The 18,667-nt window shown below is 40.8% G+C and overlaps 1 protein-coding gene across 2 annotated transcripts in view; it reads left to right on the top strand.

The window, feature by feature from the left end:
- The first annotated feature begins 875 nt into the window (after positions 1–875).
- The window catches only part of NME8 (NME/NM23 family member 8), a 60,963-nt gene continuing 43,171 nt past the window's right edge, over positions 876–18,667 (top strand). For both annotated transcript variants that reach the window (XM_031951996.1, XM_031951990.1), the window contains exons 1-6: positions 876–1,052; positions 5,628–5,667; positions 5,758–5,815; positions 6,028–6,137; positions 11,329–11,400; positions 16,458–16,574. In XM_031951996.1, coding sequence (XP_031807856.1) covers positions 5,635–5,667; positions 5,758–5,815; positions 6,028–6,137; positions 11,329–11,400; positions 16,458–16,574 — 390 coding nt within the window. In that variant the 5' untranslated portion in view covers positions 876–1,052; positions 5,628–5,634. The remainder of the gene's footprint in view (positions 1,053–5,627; positions 5,668–5,757; positions 5,816–6,027; positions 6,138–11,328; positions 11,401–16,457; positions 16,575–18,667) is intronic.

The following is an 18,667-nucleotide window of genomic DNA, read 5'->3' as shown; positions in this document are numbered from 1 at the left end:
GCCTCCTGGCTTTCTTTAAGTCCCTAAAATTCGACCTCCTCCAGGAAGTCTTTCCCAACCCCTCTTAATTCTGTCCCTTTCTTCTTTTACTTAATTCCCATTTATCCCATTTGTCTATATTTGTTTGAATGTTGTCTCTTATTAGATTCTAAGCTCATGGAGATCAGGGATTGTTTTATCTTTTTGTGTCCCTGGCACTTAAGTAGCACTATGTGCCTGACACATAGTAGGTACTTAATGATTTTAAGGAAGTCAGAGATTCTATAAGGGGAAGGTTATAGGGACATTTGAGGCAGGGAGGTGGTGTGAGATGAAGCAGCCCGAGTCAAGCCACAGAGAGATGGAGGGTCCAGGGTGAGAACTGGCAGCTGGGCCAGTTCAGCTGGGCTAGAGAATGCTGGGAAATGGAAGGACAGGCAAGCTAGAGAGCCGGCAGGTCGCAAATGCTCCCGACTGAACAATTACAGAAATGCTCCTCCCTTGGGGTCTAGGCCACTAAGTGGCGAATGATTTAACAAAGAATAAGGAAAAGTAAAGGAAGGTAATCGGGATGGTGGGCTGCGCTGGCCACATTTGCCCCCTGGCCTGCTTGGTCTAGAACGTTCCAGACAGACATGAGCTGCAGTGTCTCAGTCGCCCGAGGCTCCCACTCCAATAGGGCCGGCCAGGGACCAAGCGGAGGGAGACGTAGCTGCGCAACAGCGGCCCTCCGATGCCAGGCCGTCCGGTGCCAGATCCGCCAGTGCCAGGGGTGCCAGGCCAGCATGTTGGGGCCGCCGAGAGGGGCACCGATGGCGTGGGCAGGGCGTCGTGGGCTGCAGAGCGCTCGCACCCCGACCTCAGGTGAGGGTGGTTGGCCGCGCGCCGGGGGTTGGCCAGCGTCCCCGAGCCCTTATTCTGTGTCCCCTGAGGGCCCAGCGACTGTGGCAGCAGTGTCCATCTTGCTCTCAGTAAAGCCTCAGTTGCCGGTTCTACCCTATGTGCACCATCCCTTTTTCCCTTTGCCCATCTCGCCAGTACTTCTCCCCCTGCACTGCTGTGTGTCTCCTCAGGTATTCGGAAAGGGGAAAAAAGGAAAGAAAATGCACCTGCTGGGAGGGGGCGGGGGCCGGGAGGGGAGGAGAAGGCTGCTCGGTGGGGGTCAATTACATCGGGCCCCAAGACCACCCTAGCTCTAAGGACCGGAGATATTTGGGGCCAGTTCTTTGGGGCTCAGGGCGACGATCCATCTCAGGCTTAAAGGCTGAGTGGCGCTGATGGCCCAAAGGGCTCCGGGAGCTTTCTGATTTCCTGGACCCAGGGCTGGAGGGTTTCTGTCCTTTGGACAGCGTGATTCTGAGTCGCCTGACTCTGGTCCTGCTCCCTAATCCTTAAATCGAGGACTGTCTGGAAACAGAACGCTCGACTTTGCAAAGTGCTTTGCCTTCATTATCTCATCGGAGCCTCTGAGCTGCCCTTTGACGTACTCTTCTTCCCATTTTACTCGGGGAGAAGTCGAGGCTCAGAGTGGTTGGTCAGGCAGCCAGTATAGATCAAAGGCAGGACTCGATTCCTGGACTTCCTTACTCTTGAGACCAACCTTGGGTCTACTAAAGGAGGCTGCCTCACTTCCTACATGAGAAAAAATTGGGAACTGCTTCTTCTCCTAGCTCATTCTCGGTCCCCATCCAAACCCTTTACAACACCGGTTCTTGTGCATCATTATTTCTGTGACCTACACTATCACTTTGGGAGCCAGGTCCTACTCTATTATTTCTGTGACCTTCGTGATCACTTTGGGAGCCAGGTCCTGCTCTATTATTTCTGTGACTTCATGACCACTCTGGGAGCCAGGTCCTGCTCTATTATTTCTGTGACCTTTGTGATCACTTTGGGAGCCAGATCCTTCTCTATTATTTCTGTGACCTTCACAGATCACTTTGGGAGCCAGATCCTTTTCTATTATTTCTGTGACCTTCACAGATCACTTTGGGAGCCAGGTCCTGCTCTATTAAGAGATGTTTATTTCCTGTTTGAAAATATCAGTTTGTTAATTTTAGACCTGGAGTAGATCTGGTTTGGCCAGCTGGAGGAAATCAGTGAAATGTTCTTGAGGATCTTCACCATTTTCAAGCCACCACTGGACAGAGCCTGACTGTTTTGTGCAAACTTAATTGAGGATCAAGTCAGATTATATCACAGATGACAGAGAACATTTGAGAACTGTCTCTTCTCAGTAGTCTTCCAGGCTGCACGTGGTCCAGTTGCCATTGTTCCTGGCTAGATTGATCTTTTTATACAAAGAAAAAAAAAAAAAAGGAACCAACTCTACTAATGATGTCACTTAGGAGTAAATTCTCAGCTTTAAAAAAAATTGGCCTTTTTAAAATTGAAAGATCGAGGGGCTAAAAGACCCATAAATAAACAAAGATACACATGGTTGAGCATTTCTTCACTGATGACTGGTCCTTCAGCAGCAGCCTGTGGGTTTTATGGGGGTGGGAGGGGAAGGATGTATGATGGGTGCTTTTTCATAATTAACTTAAGAATGACACTCATTCAATTACCTCGGGTGTCTCTTGGCTACTCAGGGGGCAAGTCTGCCCCTCACGGAAGTCCAAAGGATCCTGGTCCAAATCTTATGTCTCTTATTTCCTATTTGTGTGATGGTGGGTCAGCCACACTCTCATGAACTCACAGTTTTCTCATCTGTAAAGTGATGAGGTTAGACAAGATAACCTGGAGCTCTCTTTCAGCTCCAGATCCCTGAGCCAATGAATCTGAGAAGCACATTGGACAAATCGAGCAATGTCTCAGAGGAGGGGAGCCAAAATCTTGCAAAGGAGGAGCTAGATCTGTTGAACTTCTTAGCATGAAAATTATGGGGTGAACAGCAGCTATACTTCAAATTCAAGTTGAATATTTTTATTGCACAAGCAAACACACATTACAATCAATGATTCTTTTTTTAATTTGGAGAATATTTATTTTGGTTTTCATATGTGATCTATATTTTGTAAATAGTACTTTATTTTTAAAAGTAGTCCTAAACACTCTTTTTTAAAAAAATTAGAATTTGAATTACAAATTTTTCTTTTTCTCTGCCCTTCCTCTTCCTCCAGATGGCAAGCAATCTCAGTCAATCAATGGTTCTTTTTGTTTTGTTGTGAGGTAATCAAGAGTTAAATGACTGGCTCAGGGTTACACAATCTAGTGTCAAATATCTGAAGTCAAATTTGAATTCGGCTCCTCCTGGTGCTCCAGGTGCTCTATCCACTGCAACACCACCCTAATCAATGATTTATTTATTTATTTATTTATTTATTTATTTATTTTTTTGCTGAGGCAACTGGGGTTAAGTGACTTGCCCAGGGTCACACAGGTAGGAAGTATTAAGTGTCTGAGACCAGAATTGAACTCAGGTCCTCCTGACTTCAGAGCTGGTTCTTTATCCAATGAGCCACCTAGCTGCCCCAATGATACTTAATGTAGACATCTTATTGATTTAGGGAAGAAGTGTCCTTAAATGGAAGTTACAATGGCAATTTTCATCTACAATAACAGATATCCGGCTGCTAAGAACAACAAAAGGGCTTTTTTGGGTTGTTGTAATGGGAGACAACTATCTCAAAAAACATTAGATTTTTGGAAAGATGGAATGGTGATTGATAACCAATGACAGTAGAGGTGGAGCTGCCCATTTCTCATTTTGTTTGTTTTCTCTACTAAAGAGAATGACTTTTGTATTGGGAGGGACAGAAAGTGACCCACAGGGAGTTAGTATCCAAGATAAATAAGGAAATAGTAAAAGAGAACCTAACTATCACTGACAGATTTAAAACTCTTGGCCCAGATAAACTATGTCCCTACTTTCTGAAAGTCAAAAGATCATGAAAAATAGAAGAGTGCTACACGATCAGAGAAGGGCAAAGGTTTTCATTCAAAAACAAAAGACTTTGTCTACTGTAGACCAGTGAATTGAACTCTGATTCCTAGGAAAATCTAACCCACTAAAAAGATGATTGGTGAACCATCCCCTGCAAAGGGAAATAGCGATTCTAAAGAGTCAGGCCGACTTCCTCCAAAACAAATGAAGTCAGACTAACCTCGCTTCCTTTGTGGACAGCATCTCTTAGCTAGTGGATAAGGGCAACAATTTTAGTAAAGCTTTTTACTAAAGTATCATCTTCTACTTGTGGAGAAAATTGTGAGATACACACTAGGTGATGTGGTAATAAATATATTCAGAGATATATTTGGTAATTAATATATTCAGGTTGGATAGCTAGATTCAGAGAACCATTGTGAATACTTCCATATTATTGGTAGGCTTTCTCCAGGAGAGGAGTTAGGGTTCTGGACATGGTTTGTCAAAGACCTGGATAAAGGCATAGATGGTCTGCTTGACAAATGGGCAGATGACACATAGCCAGGAAGGCTAGCTAACAAATTAGCTAATAGAATCAGGATCCCCAAAGCTAGAACATGGGGCTGAATGTACCAAGATGGAATTTAGTAAAGGTAAATGTGAAGTCTTGTCGTTTGGTACAAATTAACTGAAAGATGGGAAAGGGATGACATAGACAAGTTCAGGAAAGGATCTGGGCATTTGGGGGAGCTGAAAGCTGCACCTGGGTTAGTGACATGGCTGCCAAAACTCCAGTGCATGCTGGGGCACAGCTGCCAGGAATCAGGAATTGAGAAGCCCCTCTACTCTGCCTTTACCTGACTTCATTTGGAGTATTTTCTCCTATTCTGGGTACCATGGTTTAAGGACTCTGCTAAACCGGATAGCACAAACAGGATAGTGAAAACCACAGGAAAGAATTACACATTTAACTCTATAAAAAGGTATTAGAGAGCAGGTCCATAATAGTCATATCAAGGTATTTAAATGGCTGTCATGCCCTATTCTGTGTCATATTAATATAGCTAGTATTACAAAGCACCTACTATGTGCCATGGACTGTGCTAAGTGCTTTATCAAGTTCTCATTTGTGTGGCCCCAAAGAGCAGGATCAGAAATGAAGGGTAGAAGTTGCAAAGGGATCAATTTCTGATGTCAGGAAAAAACAATCCCAGACTTTGGGACATCTGAGCTGGACAAAATGGGGAGTCTTCTCACTGATGCTTGATGACTCCCACTTGGGTCCATTATGTTACTGATTCTTCCTTGTGAGGGTTTGACTGGGTTTCCTTCCAAATCTCAGGTTCAGTGATTCAGGCAGAGAATCTGGAGCTATAGAGGGTTCAGTCCATTCAGCAGCAATAGGCCCGAACACTCTCTGCCAAGCACAGAGTGGAGTGGTCCCCAGGTCTGCTGGATGTGTTAGAAACTTCTGTTCTTACTAGGTCTTCTCAGTCAAAAGGAGAAGAGGAAGAGAAAGCAAAGTTTAGCTCAGCTTTCTATGTACAGGCAGAGATACTGTGAATCATGGCATGAGTCAGAACTGTCACATTGGCCAAGAAAAAGGCCTCCTAGAGTAGCCTGAAAACCATGCTCCTGCTGCCTGCAGCGCCCTCTGGGTCACGTTGGGCTGGGTAGCAGTGAGCCCTTAAACATCTACAACTGCAATTCTCTTCATCCTACTTTTTCTTCAGTGTGTTCTTTTTTTTTTTTTTTTTTTTTTCTCTTTTTACCTATTCAGCAGGTAAATGGCAGGCAAGAAGAAAGAAATCCAATTACAGGTATGCACCGTGGTCCTGGGAGCTATTTGGTAGGTGGGGGCCATTTGTAGCTTAACTACTGGTAGTTACATAGTCCTTTCCTTGTTGTAGACAGTCATCAATAACGAAACTCTGTGGGAAGAAATGCTGCAGAACAAAGGCCTAACAGGTATTTCTGGAACTGCTGCCCCTTTAGTTGGCTAGAATTGGGTCCAATCATTCTCCCTGAGCCCTTGCTCAAGTTCAGAGACCCTCAGTTTCCCAGTAACAGGATGTTGGCCAGTCAGGAGTCACCCCTGTCCTTCAGCCCGGATTTGGAGGGGTGCCTCTGTAGATGTCACTGAGGTTGCCTGACTCTTCTTAAATATTTCTCTGTTTTAGTTATCGACGTCTATCAAGCTTGGTGTGGACCTTGCAAAGCAATACAGGCTTTGTTCCGGAAACTGAAAAATGAACTTTCATCGGAGGAGGAGCTTCTACATTTTGCTGTGGTAAGGACTTACACCCATAGGTCCCAGATATAGGATTGGAGGGGATCCTGAAGTCCTCTAAGCCTGTCCTCCAAATGGCTCTGAGAGCTGAGGTAGATTTACTGAAGTATATTTTTCATGGTGTCCAGTATCACCCTTCTTTCTCCTGCCCGGTATATGTGTACCATAGGGTGGCTACTTTAACTTGAGCGAATTATCAATCTTTTTGAGCACAAATTTCCTCATCTATAAAAGAAATAATCATATTTATAGTATTTCTACTGAAGTTCCATTTGGCTGTCTCCTCATGGTTTGGAGGTAGCAGCTAGTGATGAATGTTTTCATTCAGAAAAGGAGTCAGGGAAAAGTCAATAGATACAGGTGATGAGCTAGGATAGAGCTCAGTGGATAGAGCTTTGGGCCTAGAGTCCAAAAGGCCTGAGTAACATCATCTGTCAAGTGAACTGGAGAAGGAAATGGTAAATCCCTCCAGTATCTCTGCCAAGGGCAGTATCAGCATTATTGATAATATATTTAATTAGACATTATATGCTATATATGTTACTATATGTGCTAAAGTATTACATTGCAGAAAAATAGACATTAAAAAGGAGATATAGTTAAATAAACAATTTAAAATACTTTAGCTATTAATTGTACAAAACTTTTTTTGTTCTCATCAAAATATTAACTTTTTTATGAGAATAATGTGACTAGACATGTTTTATTATTTAAAAAGAAAAATCTTGTTTCTGTCCTGACAGCTTTTATGGTTTCTTTGGTGGAGTTACTTCATTTCATACCTAATTTGATATTGTATGTTGCTGCCGTGACATTTTGTTTGCATGACTCATTTTATACAGTAATGTTCCAGCCAGCCAAGACTAGAAGCTCTTCTCCAAACTCTCTCTGTTGTCTCTTGCCTTTGTGGATTTTTATGGTCTGTTCCCCAAACCTAGAATGAGTTTGGCTATTTGGGGCTCCCTATTTCCTGACCCTCAGCTCTTTTCCACTGATGTTTTCCTTGAGCTCTTTCTTTCTTGACTTTGTCCCTGTATCCTTCCCTGAGCCATAATGTTGATGATAACTCCTGTACTCTACAAGGGCAGGGACTATAATGTCAATGTCTAATCAAAAAGCTTGATCCAGTACCTGCCATGTCAAGTACTGTGCTAAATGCTGGAGACGCTGTACAAAAATGAGACAATCTCCATCCTCAGGGAGCTTATATTTTACTAGGGAAAGCAGCCTGTTCATGGATGAATAAATATATAGATTACCTACAAAATAAAGACATGGTGATTTGGAATGGAGATCTCACCAATCGGAATCGGGGAAGTAGATAGGGACCAGGCAGTCTAGGAAAAGACCTAGCAAAAGGAGATGGGATGCATCTGAAGCTGAAGAAGGCTAACTTTAAATACTGATGTTAGTTAGCAGCATTCTCTATGTTCTGTGCACTTCTGGCTTTTGATGTCCTGTATTTACTTCTTAGAAATGCACCAATTGCTTAAAAATTTGGGATGCTTTACCTACATTTTTAATGCCACTGTTCCTTGATTTATTAAAAAAAACACATTAATCATTCATGTTATGACTGTAACTACAAAATACTTAAATTGAAAAATTCTCCAGGTACAGATTGATTCAAGTTGCCACCAAAGTGCATGGATCCAGGCTCATGGTATTGTGTACAATATGTCTATAACAATTCAGTCTCTAATTTAGCTTCACAAAAACTGAATTGTTTCCATATACACTGGAATGATTTATTTTTAACTTTTATATCTGTTTATTTAAACTCCCATAATAATCGTGCAATCCTCTTCCAGACATAGTAGAATTTTTGATGAAAATATTGTTTAAAAATTCCTATAAACAATTGATTTCATTTTTAAAAATTATACTTTTCCTATATTTGCATGTTTAATAAAATCACTTTAATTAAAAAAAAACCCACACAGTTAATTATATCTGAGATTTCAAAAAAAAAAACAACCAAATTTTCTTTAAAATTCTCTTATTTCACAAAAATGAACATCATTTCATGTAAAATACACCCAAATAGAATTTTAATCTACAATAAAATTTTCACTCACTAAAGTTTTATTCTTTGACATTCACTATTAGAAAAAGAGCCACATTTTCAGTTTTTCTTGGAAGGTGTAAGTAAGCATTAGCTGGCTCTTCAATATATTCTAAGTTAATGAGTCTCTGCTATCACTGGGGTTGAAAAACATTTTTGAAAATGAAGCTATGGCTGTTTGTGGCATGTTGAAGCTTGCAGACAGGAGTGAGGTGAGACTTCACGGGATAAACCATTTTCTTGGACAATCTAAAAAAGGGTGTTAGGAATAGGCTGGAGGATGATGTATGTGTGTGGGGAGGAGTATCTCCTTTAGATGTCAGTAGTTATAAATGATCACAGATAGTCACTTGTGGTCTACAATAATCAGATTTAAATAATCATGTCTTGTATTGGTAACCTGCCATCTGGGGGAAAGGGTGAGGGGAAGGAGGGGAAAAGTTGGAACAAAAGGTCTTGCAATTGTCAATGCATAAAAATGACCATTTTGTAAATAAAAAGCTATAATAAAAAAAGAATACTGATATTAAAAAATAATCATGTCTTCTCTGTACAGCTCATTATCCTGAAACATAATATTTCTTTTTTTTATTATAGTTTTTATTTACAAGATATATGTGTGGGTAATTTTTCAGCATTGACTCTTGCAAAATCTTCTGTTCCAACTTTTCTCCTCCTTCCCCCCATCCCCTCCCCTAGATGGCAGATAGTCCCATACATGTTAAATAATCATAATATTTCTAATAAAAAGATGAGTGTTGTAAGCTAATTATTCTAAATCTTCACTGATAAGTCAGTATGTCTCCTGTGGACCCATGGATATTATAACACATTTAAAAAGTATTGTTTACATATTTTAAAAAACACATTAGCCATTCATGTTATGACTGTAACTGCAAAATACTTAAATCAAAAAATTCTCCAGGTGCAGATCAATTCAGTTTGCCACCAGAGTGTGCATGGCTCCAAGGTTCATTGTATTGAGCACAATATGTCTATATACATACAATATACAACATACAATATACAATATATACAATATATATATTTGTTGGGCCCTTACAAAAATTAATTTGTTGGGGACTACACAAGCTAGCTTGGTCCTGCTGATATATATCCATGAATCCATAATTCAAAAGAAATTGTATTTTAACAATCATTCAAAAAAAGTTCTGAATTGGCTGTCCAACACAGGAGCTAAATAACTAAGGACTTTGAAAGTTTTTTCCCAACCTGGAAAGAGAGAGAATCCTGGGACCATCTAGAACTTGAGTTTTGCCTTTTGGGGAGAATTTACATATGCAACCTCATTTTCTCCAGGTTAGAGCAAGTTTGGGAATCCAGTGGATGGCAGTGAGCATGTGCGTGTCTTCTGTATCTCACCTGCTGATTGGATGGTTTCATTTGTTTGTATTTTGTTCAAGAAGTGCTATCATCAGTTGCACTCAGCATGAGACTTGGTCTTTGTTCCAACCATGAAATTCTTGGGTTCTCAAAAAATAATGCCCATAGAACTTCGAATTTGTCGAGCTCTACCATTGGGAGGGAAAGAGATAGCTGACATCTGTTACCCAAGGACCAGCCTGGTTAGATCTAGGGAGGTTTCTCGCCATCAGCGTGGCCACAACTCTTCGACACCATTTGTGTATAAAAACCTTTGCTTTTACTACCTAATAAATCTGGAGTTAGTGTGGAAGGGATTGTTGATGCATATTATATATACTAGCTAGCTAGAAAAACCCATAACCACCTCATTTTATCCAGCAAGTATCTGCTACATGCAAAGGAAGAGGCTGCATGTTGTGACCAAGATGGCTTTGGAATCAAGAAGGGTTGGGATGCAGCAGCTAGGTGGCAAAGTGGATAGAGCACCAGCCCTGAAGTCAGGAGGATCTGAGTTCAAATTTGACCTCAGACACTCAACACTTCCTAGCTATGTGACCCTGGGCAAATTACTTAACCCCAATTGCCTCAGCAAGGAAGAGGAAGAGGAAGAGAAGGAGGAGGAGAAGGAGGGGGAGGAAGAGGAGACTCCAGCCTATATCACTTACTAGTTGTATGACAAAGGACAAATCACCCAACTCTCTGAGATGTGGGAAACACACAAGGTGCTGACCCTTATTGGAGGAGGGAATTTCCACACCAAGAATTATCCCCATCCATGAAACAATAGGTCAGAGGCTTTAAGAGCTGAAACTAGAAACAATCCTGAAGACCAATTATATATCTTTTTATGCCTATATATCTGTATTGGATTTTTTTCTCAGCCTACATGACACCCAACTCCAGTACACACACACACACACACACACACACACACACACACACAAACTATAGTATATGTGTATGTACATATATGTATATATTCACTTGTGTTTGGTCAGCTAATCTCTTATCTATCTCCTGTCTCTATTTATGGAATTAAATGCATATAATTATTCCCTTAAGGAAATTCATTCTTTGCTATATTTCATATATATATGTATACATATATATAGATATATAATTATTATATATAATACAAATTAGATATAATTAGATGTATACTTATAAACACATATATAATTAGATATAACATTGTTTCAGTAGATAAACATATATGAAAGGCTGTCAAAAAAAAATATATATATCTATATGTCCCTTTATGTTTGCAAAGTGATAGAGATATGTTATCTCCATATATCTATATTTATATGCTCTTATATTTGCTCCATAAGATAGAGCTCTCTCATTTTGCAGGTAAGGAAACTGAGGCCCAGAGAGATTAGTGCTTAGAGTCATACAGATGATAAGTGTCTGAGGTAGGATTGGAATCCATATCTTCCTGTCCAGTCTCTTTTCCATCATACCAAGATGCCTCGGCAGATGAATGTGACTTTAGGATTTATAATAGGAAGGGACCTAAAAAAGTGACCATCTAATCTAATCCTTTTCATTATGCACATGAGGAAGCTGAAGCCCAGAGATGCTCATTGATTTTCCCAGAATTGTAAAGTTCACTAGTGGAAAGTTGAGCACTTTTTAAACTAGTTTAAATGAAAACAGAAACTGCTTTTATGCAGTTTTGAACCTGATGTGTATACACTAGCCTGTAAATGCATACAATGTTTGCTTTTTTTTTTTCAGGCAGAGGCAGACAGTCTGATTACCCTGCAGCCTTTTAGAGATAAATGTGAGCCACTTTTCCTCTTTAGTCTTGTAAGTATCACACCTTTGCAGGCCATTATGTTGTCTAGTTCACACTCCCAGTAAAATTTGAACGGTAGCCCCCAAAATAGTGGCCAGATTCACTGATGGTGAGGGCTGTCCCTGTGTTAGTACAATATCTACTAGACCGTAAGCTTCTTGAGACCAGAGAACATGTGTGTTTTTGCCCAGCAAGCGGTGCCCAACCAGTAGCTGGTTGTTCAATACACATTTCAAAGAATCGTAAAATCTTAGAATAGTTGGCCAAGTAGTTGAATGGAAATCCCTTTTAAAACATCCCTAGCAAGTAGCCAGCTTCTGTTATCCATGCTTACTGTCTGCCATGTTGGGGAACTCACTTTGAGTAGCCATTATGCTTTTGGAAATCTCATTGGGATTCCCTCCCACGATGAGTTGTCACCAATTTCCCTGTAATTTCTCTGGTGTTGTGTAGGACCGTGGAGTCAGTTGCAATGGAATTGATTTGTCTAGAAATTAGGGTAAATTACTGGAAAATTGCAGAGGGGAAAATGTGGATGGCTCTGGTATTGCCAGGTTATAGAAGACCTTAAAAATAGGCAATAGACTTTAAATTTGAGAAGCAAGGGACTAAATGTTTCCAGAATGCTTCATTAAAAAAAAAAGTCATTATGGAGGCAGCTAGAAGGTATCATGGATAGAGTGTTGGCCCTGAAATCAGGAGGACCTGAGTTCAAATTTGACCTCAGACACTTAATACTTCCTAGCTGTGTGACTCTGGGCAAGTCATATAACCCCAATTGCCTCAGAAAAAAAGTCTTTATTGCTATATTGTTTTCATATCACTTTCACTGTGGATATATCCCATTTCCATTACTATCCAGTGAACCATCCCATGTAGCTAAGAATTAAGGCATGGGGATGGAGGTGGAGGAAGCAGTTCAGCAAAGCTTACCAATATATCACTTGACTTTGATGGTATATATACAATGCTTCCAACTTGCCCCCTTCCACTTGCCCTGCCCACCCCTGCACAGGAATAGTTCTGCATCTCTTCTCTGAGCCAAGATTTTTCCATCCAAACCCAGAATGCTTATTTGATTTGACAGAGACTCAGGCAGTCTCTGTTCAGTGTCAGTCAACCAGATGTGCTTGCTCTGGGCCAAGCACCGGGAATGCAAACACACAGAATGAAATAATCTTTGTTCTCAAGGAGCTGACGTTTGCCTGAGGAGTTGGGGGGATGAAGGGGACGATGGGGGAGACAAGTACATACAGAATCAATAGAAAATAAATAAATGGAAATAAACACAGACTAATTAAACATAAGGTGGTTTGAAAAGGAAGGAACTAATTGGAGCTGGATCAGGGAAGGTTTCATGTAGAAGTGGTGCTTAAATTGAATCTTAAAGGGAGAGAAATTGTATGAGTTTGAATGAAGTAAAAAAAAAAATTATTAAGCTCTTGACTATGTACTGTGATACGCAAGCTAGTCAGGCCCTGCCCTCAAAGAGCTTCCCTTCTGATGGAGGTTGGGGGGGGGAGGAAGAGGAGACAACATATAAGAGAAACTAGAAAAAAGGGAACCAAAGTGCAGGTGCTAAGGTTGGAAATGGCAGGAAGTGGTGAGTTAGCCTATTCCTAGGGAGTAGAATGTACAGTCTCATCTCTCAATGTCCCAGAGACAGGGTCTCCTTTTTGACAGCAGAGGGATGAGAAATATGGCCAATGTGTATGGACGTGGTTTGGAAATAGGGTCCTGTGAGCCAGAGATGAAGAGGGGAGGGCATTCTAAGTCTGGGAGATGGCCAAAGCAAGGACATGGAGGATGGAGTGCTGTTTGGGGGTAAAAGGGAAAAGAAGATGGGAAGGGAAGTCATATATAATGAGCTTGATAAGATAGATCAGGGCCAGGTTAAGGAGACTTTAAAAGCAAAACAGAGACTTTCTATTTTTATCCTAGAAGTCATAGGAAGCTACTGGAGTTTATTGAATAAGGGAGTGGTGTGATCACAAGTTGGCTGCTGTGTGGAGGATGGACTGGAACCAAGGGGCTTAAGGCAGGGAGACCAAGGCTTTTTGCAATAATCTAGATGAGAGGGGAATGAGAACGTAAACTAAGATAATATGGTTGTATAAGTGGACAGCTGCGGGAGGATAAAAGAAAGAGGAATAGAAATGGCAAGATCTGGCAACTGACTGGATATGTGGGGTGAGGCAGAGTAAAAAAATTTAGGATAAGGGTAAAGTTGGGAAGGTGGAACCTGTAAGTATGGGGGTATCTTCCCTAGGAATAGGGAATTGGGAATAGTGGAAGGTTTTGATGGAAGGAAATTATTAGTTTGGGGCATGTTGAGTTTGGGATGACTTTGGAACATGTAGTTTGAAATATCTAATAGACAGCTGCTATTGCAGCTTACAGGAGAAATTGAGGATGAATACACAAATCTTTAAGTAATCTGGATAAGGATGATTATCAAAAATGTGGGGACCAATGAGGTAAGAGAGAAAGAAAGACGGGGACCTAAGACAGCCTTGGGGAACACTCTCAGTTCTAAGGACAAGCCTATCAAGGACAGAAAAACTGTAATGATTGATCAGATAAACTTTCTTGAAAACTCAGAGGAGACCGTGTCACACTCAGAAATAAAGAAAGCCAAGGACCCAAAACAAGACCATCAGCCTTTGCAATAAAAAGGTGGCTGTTAACCATGGAGAGAGGTTTTAGTTCAACAGTGAGAACAGAAGTCCGAGGATGATGAAGCAAGAGAAGAGAGGAACTGGTGGCAATTTATGTAGAAAGTTGTTTCTAGGAGTTGGGCTGAGAAGGAAAAAGAAAGATGGGATGATTGTTTTAGGAGATGATAGGATTTAGTGAAGGTTTCTTGTTTTGTTAATTTTTAAGGTTAGGGAAGAGTTGGGCCTTTTTGAAGATAGAAGACAGTCAATAAATAGACTATTTGAAGATTGGGGGAAGGGAGTAACAATTGGGGGAGGGATTTGGTAGAAAAGATGAGATGGAAGGAGGCACAGAAGCACATGTTGGCCTTAAGGATTTTTTATTTTATTAGAAACTGTGTGAAAGAAGAGAAGATCGTGTCAAAGAGTTTTGAGATGAAGAGAAGGGAGAAGAAAGAGGGGTCTCATGGGGGGGGGAATCTTATTTTCTCAAGGAAATTCAAGATGTTTCCTGATGAAATTCTGCTGCTGGATATATCTAGGCCATGTAAAATATACCAATGTAGAATGTACAAACCTAGCCAGATAATACAGCCCACATCCCTAATCCAGCATTATTTGAGATTCTTCTGAATTTCCTATTTTAATTGAGGGCACTGCCACCCTCTCAGGAACCTGGGTTCAAAACCTCAACTTTATGCTCGACTTTTCCCTTTGTGTCCCCCTCCACGCCCATATCTGTGACTTATTGAGATGGTAAAAAAAAGTTAAAAAGTTTTAGGATATTAGCAACCAATACATAAACATAGTTGAGATAATTCATATAGTGAATACAGCTGCTGGGAGTCATCCCTCTCTCTTATGCTGGTTTGGTATTACAAAGGTCTGTGAATGTCTACTGACCAGGCCGAAATCCCCTTAATATTCCCCTTCCGACCCCTGAGGAGTTTGCTATGATTGATCTGTTGGATTTTAATGAGCTACTAGGACACTAAGGGAAGGTTAAATGAGAATACCCAAGACTGGTGAGGAGAAGCTGCTTAAAGCAAGAGATAGAAGCAGCTGCCATGAGTTTGAGAGTCTTGATCTTCACTGGCTCCCACCTACTACTCCCTTTGAATTTGGTCCATCTCTTCCTAAACTGCACCACTAGACTACAAGGGGTTGCCTGAACTTGAATTGAAGGAGGGTATTCCTGTAGAAGGTCACAGTCAGTGGGGAAATTCTGGGTGAGGTTTAAGACCAGCCCAGAGGGAACCTGCTGACAATGTCTGGTTCCGCTCTCCATTCTCCCAAGGGCTTTTGGCCTTCTCGAGGAGTCAGGGGGCGGTAACAACCTGTGTTGAGATTGAAGCAGAGTGATAGCAGGTGGAAGAGTGATACCAGGTGGCAAACTACTACAATAGCAAGTTGTTTATGTGGTCCCACGTGAGCAGTGTTGTTTTTTGCTAAATTATATAAAGGGGAAAGCCCTTAAAATAAAGAGACTCCATTTTCCCACCATCCTCGGGAGTCCCACCTCATCATTTCTCCACTAGGAAGGTATATTTAAATCACTCCAGCTTGGGAGCTCTAGAAAGCAGGATACAACATTCCCACCTCAATTTGACTTCTCAGTCCTGTTTTCTTTGAAATCTCAATTTAGATGCCATCTTCAAGACTCATTTAGATTCTATCTCCTTGGTGAAGCTTTTTCTCCCCCTCAGCCCCACCTCAGGAGTTAGCCTATAATCTGAGATTATAACCTTGTGTCTAACTGTCTCTGTACTTGTAATTGTCTACCCCCACCCCAATCGTTTATATCCATTATGGTAGGAACGACTCTGTCTTTTACATTCTACTTCCAACACCTAGCTCAGTGTCTTGCTTATAGTCAAAATTTTATTGATATTGTTTGAATCAGAGGAAAGATTCATCCAGTATTCCAAAGTGGACCAAAAGTGGGAGCCATGGTATACAGAAGGGCATTTGCACAGGGTGGATGGGGAGATAAAGGAGGCACGGTTTCATGACATTGGGGTCTGCTTTATGAAATATTGACAACCAGCTTTGTTTTTGTCAAAGTGGATCTCATGAACACCTTTTGATTTCCCACCACTTTTCGTTTGGAAAATGCTCTCCTCTTTCTATTCTTCTGATCTGAAGGCTCTCTTGTTAACAATGAGAGATGTATACGGAAGAATGGCATCACACAGTGATGAGATCCGAGAATATTTTGCTCTAGTGATCTACTATGTTTCTATGGAGATGAGGGAGATACATTTAGTGATCATCATCTAATAGTTTATTTTAAAGCAACTCATTGTAATAATGAAAAAGAAAACTTTGAACAAAGATCGAAAAAACAATTGAAAAACTGGCTGTGAAATTGCACCGAGAATGAGATTTTTCTTTTTCCTCTTTTCTTCCAGAATGGCAGAATTGTATCAATGGTTAAAGGTGCCAACGCGCCACTATTAAATGCTAAAGTGATTCAACTAGTAGAAGATGAAAGGAAAATTTTAGCAGGGGAAATGGACCGCCCAGTGGTAATTTATAAAAACATCTTGCTTTCTACTTGTGACATTATGAGACTATGAAATGCTGAGAAAATTCTCAATTCACCAATGCCCTTTCTGCCAACACAGTTCATCAATCAATGCTCAATTAATAGGTATCCTTTGTATGCCAGATACTGAGGATACACAGATAAGAATTAAACAGGATTTCCTCCCTTATAAAGAAGGACATTCTAGTAGGGGAGATTGTGTGCACATATGGAGGGATAAACAAGATATACAAAAAAGGGACTAAGGTAACCTCAATGGGGAAGAGGCTAGCAGCTGAGGGACTCAGGAAATGAAGCTGGCAGGGCATCCTGTGTCACTCTTGGCCAAGTTTCCCACAAAGATCTCCTTAAAGAACCTCTTCAATGCCCTGAAGCCTTCATTTTGGTTTTCTCATGGAACAGAGGTAGCAAAGGAGTGCAAGAGCTCACAGCTCTGCCTACCAATATTTGCATTGAAGTACTCCAAAGCATTTTGGGGCCAAGTGACATGCTTTCAATGGTGGCAGATGGGAGATGGAGACCATCTTAGTGAAGGGAAAGAAGCAAAATCATGTAGAGAAGTAACTCACTCCATCTGGCAGCTTCCTCTTTTAACTAATTATTCTCCCCAACTCAGTCCTCATTTTGTTGTTTCAATGGTGCTGAAAGACTATAAGCACTGTTGTTACCCTTTCCCTAACTTGTCAGCTGATACTCTCCAAACTTGCCAGTTGGAGGCAAAGCTCTGGCCACTCTACCCTAGTTATAGCCATGCTGGCTGCCTATTTCTTACACTGAATATGTGCCCTTTCCCAAAGTCTTTCCTACAATTTCTTTGTGTCCACAATTCCCGATGAGTAACATTTACTTATCATGTAGGCTATAGTTAAACAAAACCACCATTGTATCAATGAATAAATAATTTGTTACTTGAGGGGAGGAGGAGACTACTTGGCTGAAGGAATAATAAGTAAAAACTTGCTTTCGATTATGCTCATGGTAGGAAACAAAACAGATTGGTTCAGATTAAAAGTATTTTTCATCCTCAAGTTCCAACCGTTGGTTGTTACTTATCCTTAAAATCTATTGCACCCCTTAGCTCTTCCATCAATGAAAGCATCTCTGAGTCACAGCCCTTGGTGATAAAAGGCCAGGAAGTGCTTCCATGCCCTGGGTACCATGTGGTCCCATGGAAAATGTACTGAATTTGGCATTTGGATCTTACTTCTACCACTCCCTGCCTATGTGACCTTGGGCAAGTCAATCCTTAAATCCTCTTGGCCTCACCTGTAAAAATTGGAAGGCTCATCCAAGGTCCTTTCCAGCTTTATATCTATCTCTGATTGTATAGTATCAGTTTTATTTGATAAGCTCGATCCATTCCTAGGACATTTTTGAAAAAAAAAAAACTAATTGGATATCAGTTTTATTTTGTCACTTGTGGCTCAAAAAGTGATTTATTTGAAAACCAAACTTCCCTAACACCAATTTATTCTCTGAGAGAGAACACATTTCTAAAGAACTAAAGTTGAACATTACTAAGAGGGAGATGGAAAAGAGAAGGGGAATATTGGGTACAAGCAAGTTATGTCTAATCACAAACAAGGAACTGAGCAGGAAAAGCTGTATCTTGTAGGTCATGGAGAAATATGTCACGGAAAACAAGTTGGATTGGTCACAAAACAAGAGTGAGACATAATGGTTAGCTCACGTGCTCCATCAGTGGCCATGACATGTTGAGAGAACATGTCTCTCCATGTACAAGACTTACTTGTCACAGCTCTTTGCTACTGGTTCATTTAAGACTGATTTAAGAAAGCTTAACTGGGTTAGGAAGTGATTTTGGGGGATGTAACCATATTTCTCAGTTTGTTGTAGATCATATACCTATGACTTGTTTTTATCGTGCTCAGAAAGAGGAAGGTCTTTGGACCCTTTATGCTTGATATATAGAAGATCATAGTCCTTTCCTCTGCCTGCTAGGAGATCTTTCCTATTTTCCTCAACTGTTGGTGCCTTGACCCCTAAGGTTACCTTACATCTAATCTGCAGAAATGTATATGTAGCTATTTAAATGCTGGTTATCTCCCCTAT

Source organism: Sarcophilus harrisii, chromosome 1, assembly GCF_902635505.1.
Source record: "Sarcophilus harrisii chromosome 1, mSarHar1.11, whole genome shotgun sequence".
Lineage (NCBI taxonomy): Eukaryota > Metazoa > Chordata > Mammalia > Dasyuromorphia > Dasyuridae > Sarcophilus > Sarcophilus harrisii.
This window is presented reverse-complemented; position numbering and strand designations above follow the sequence as displayed.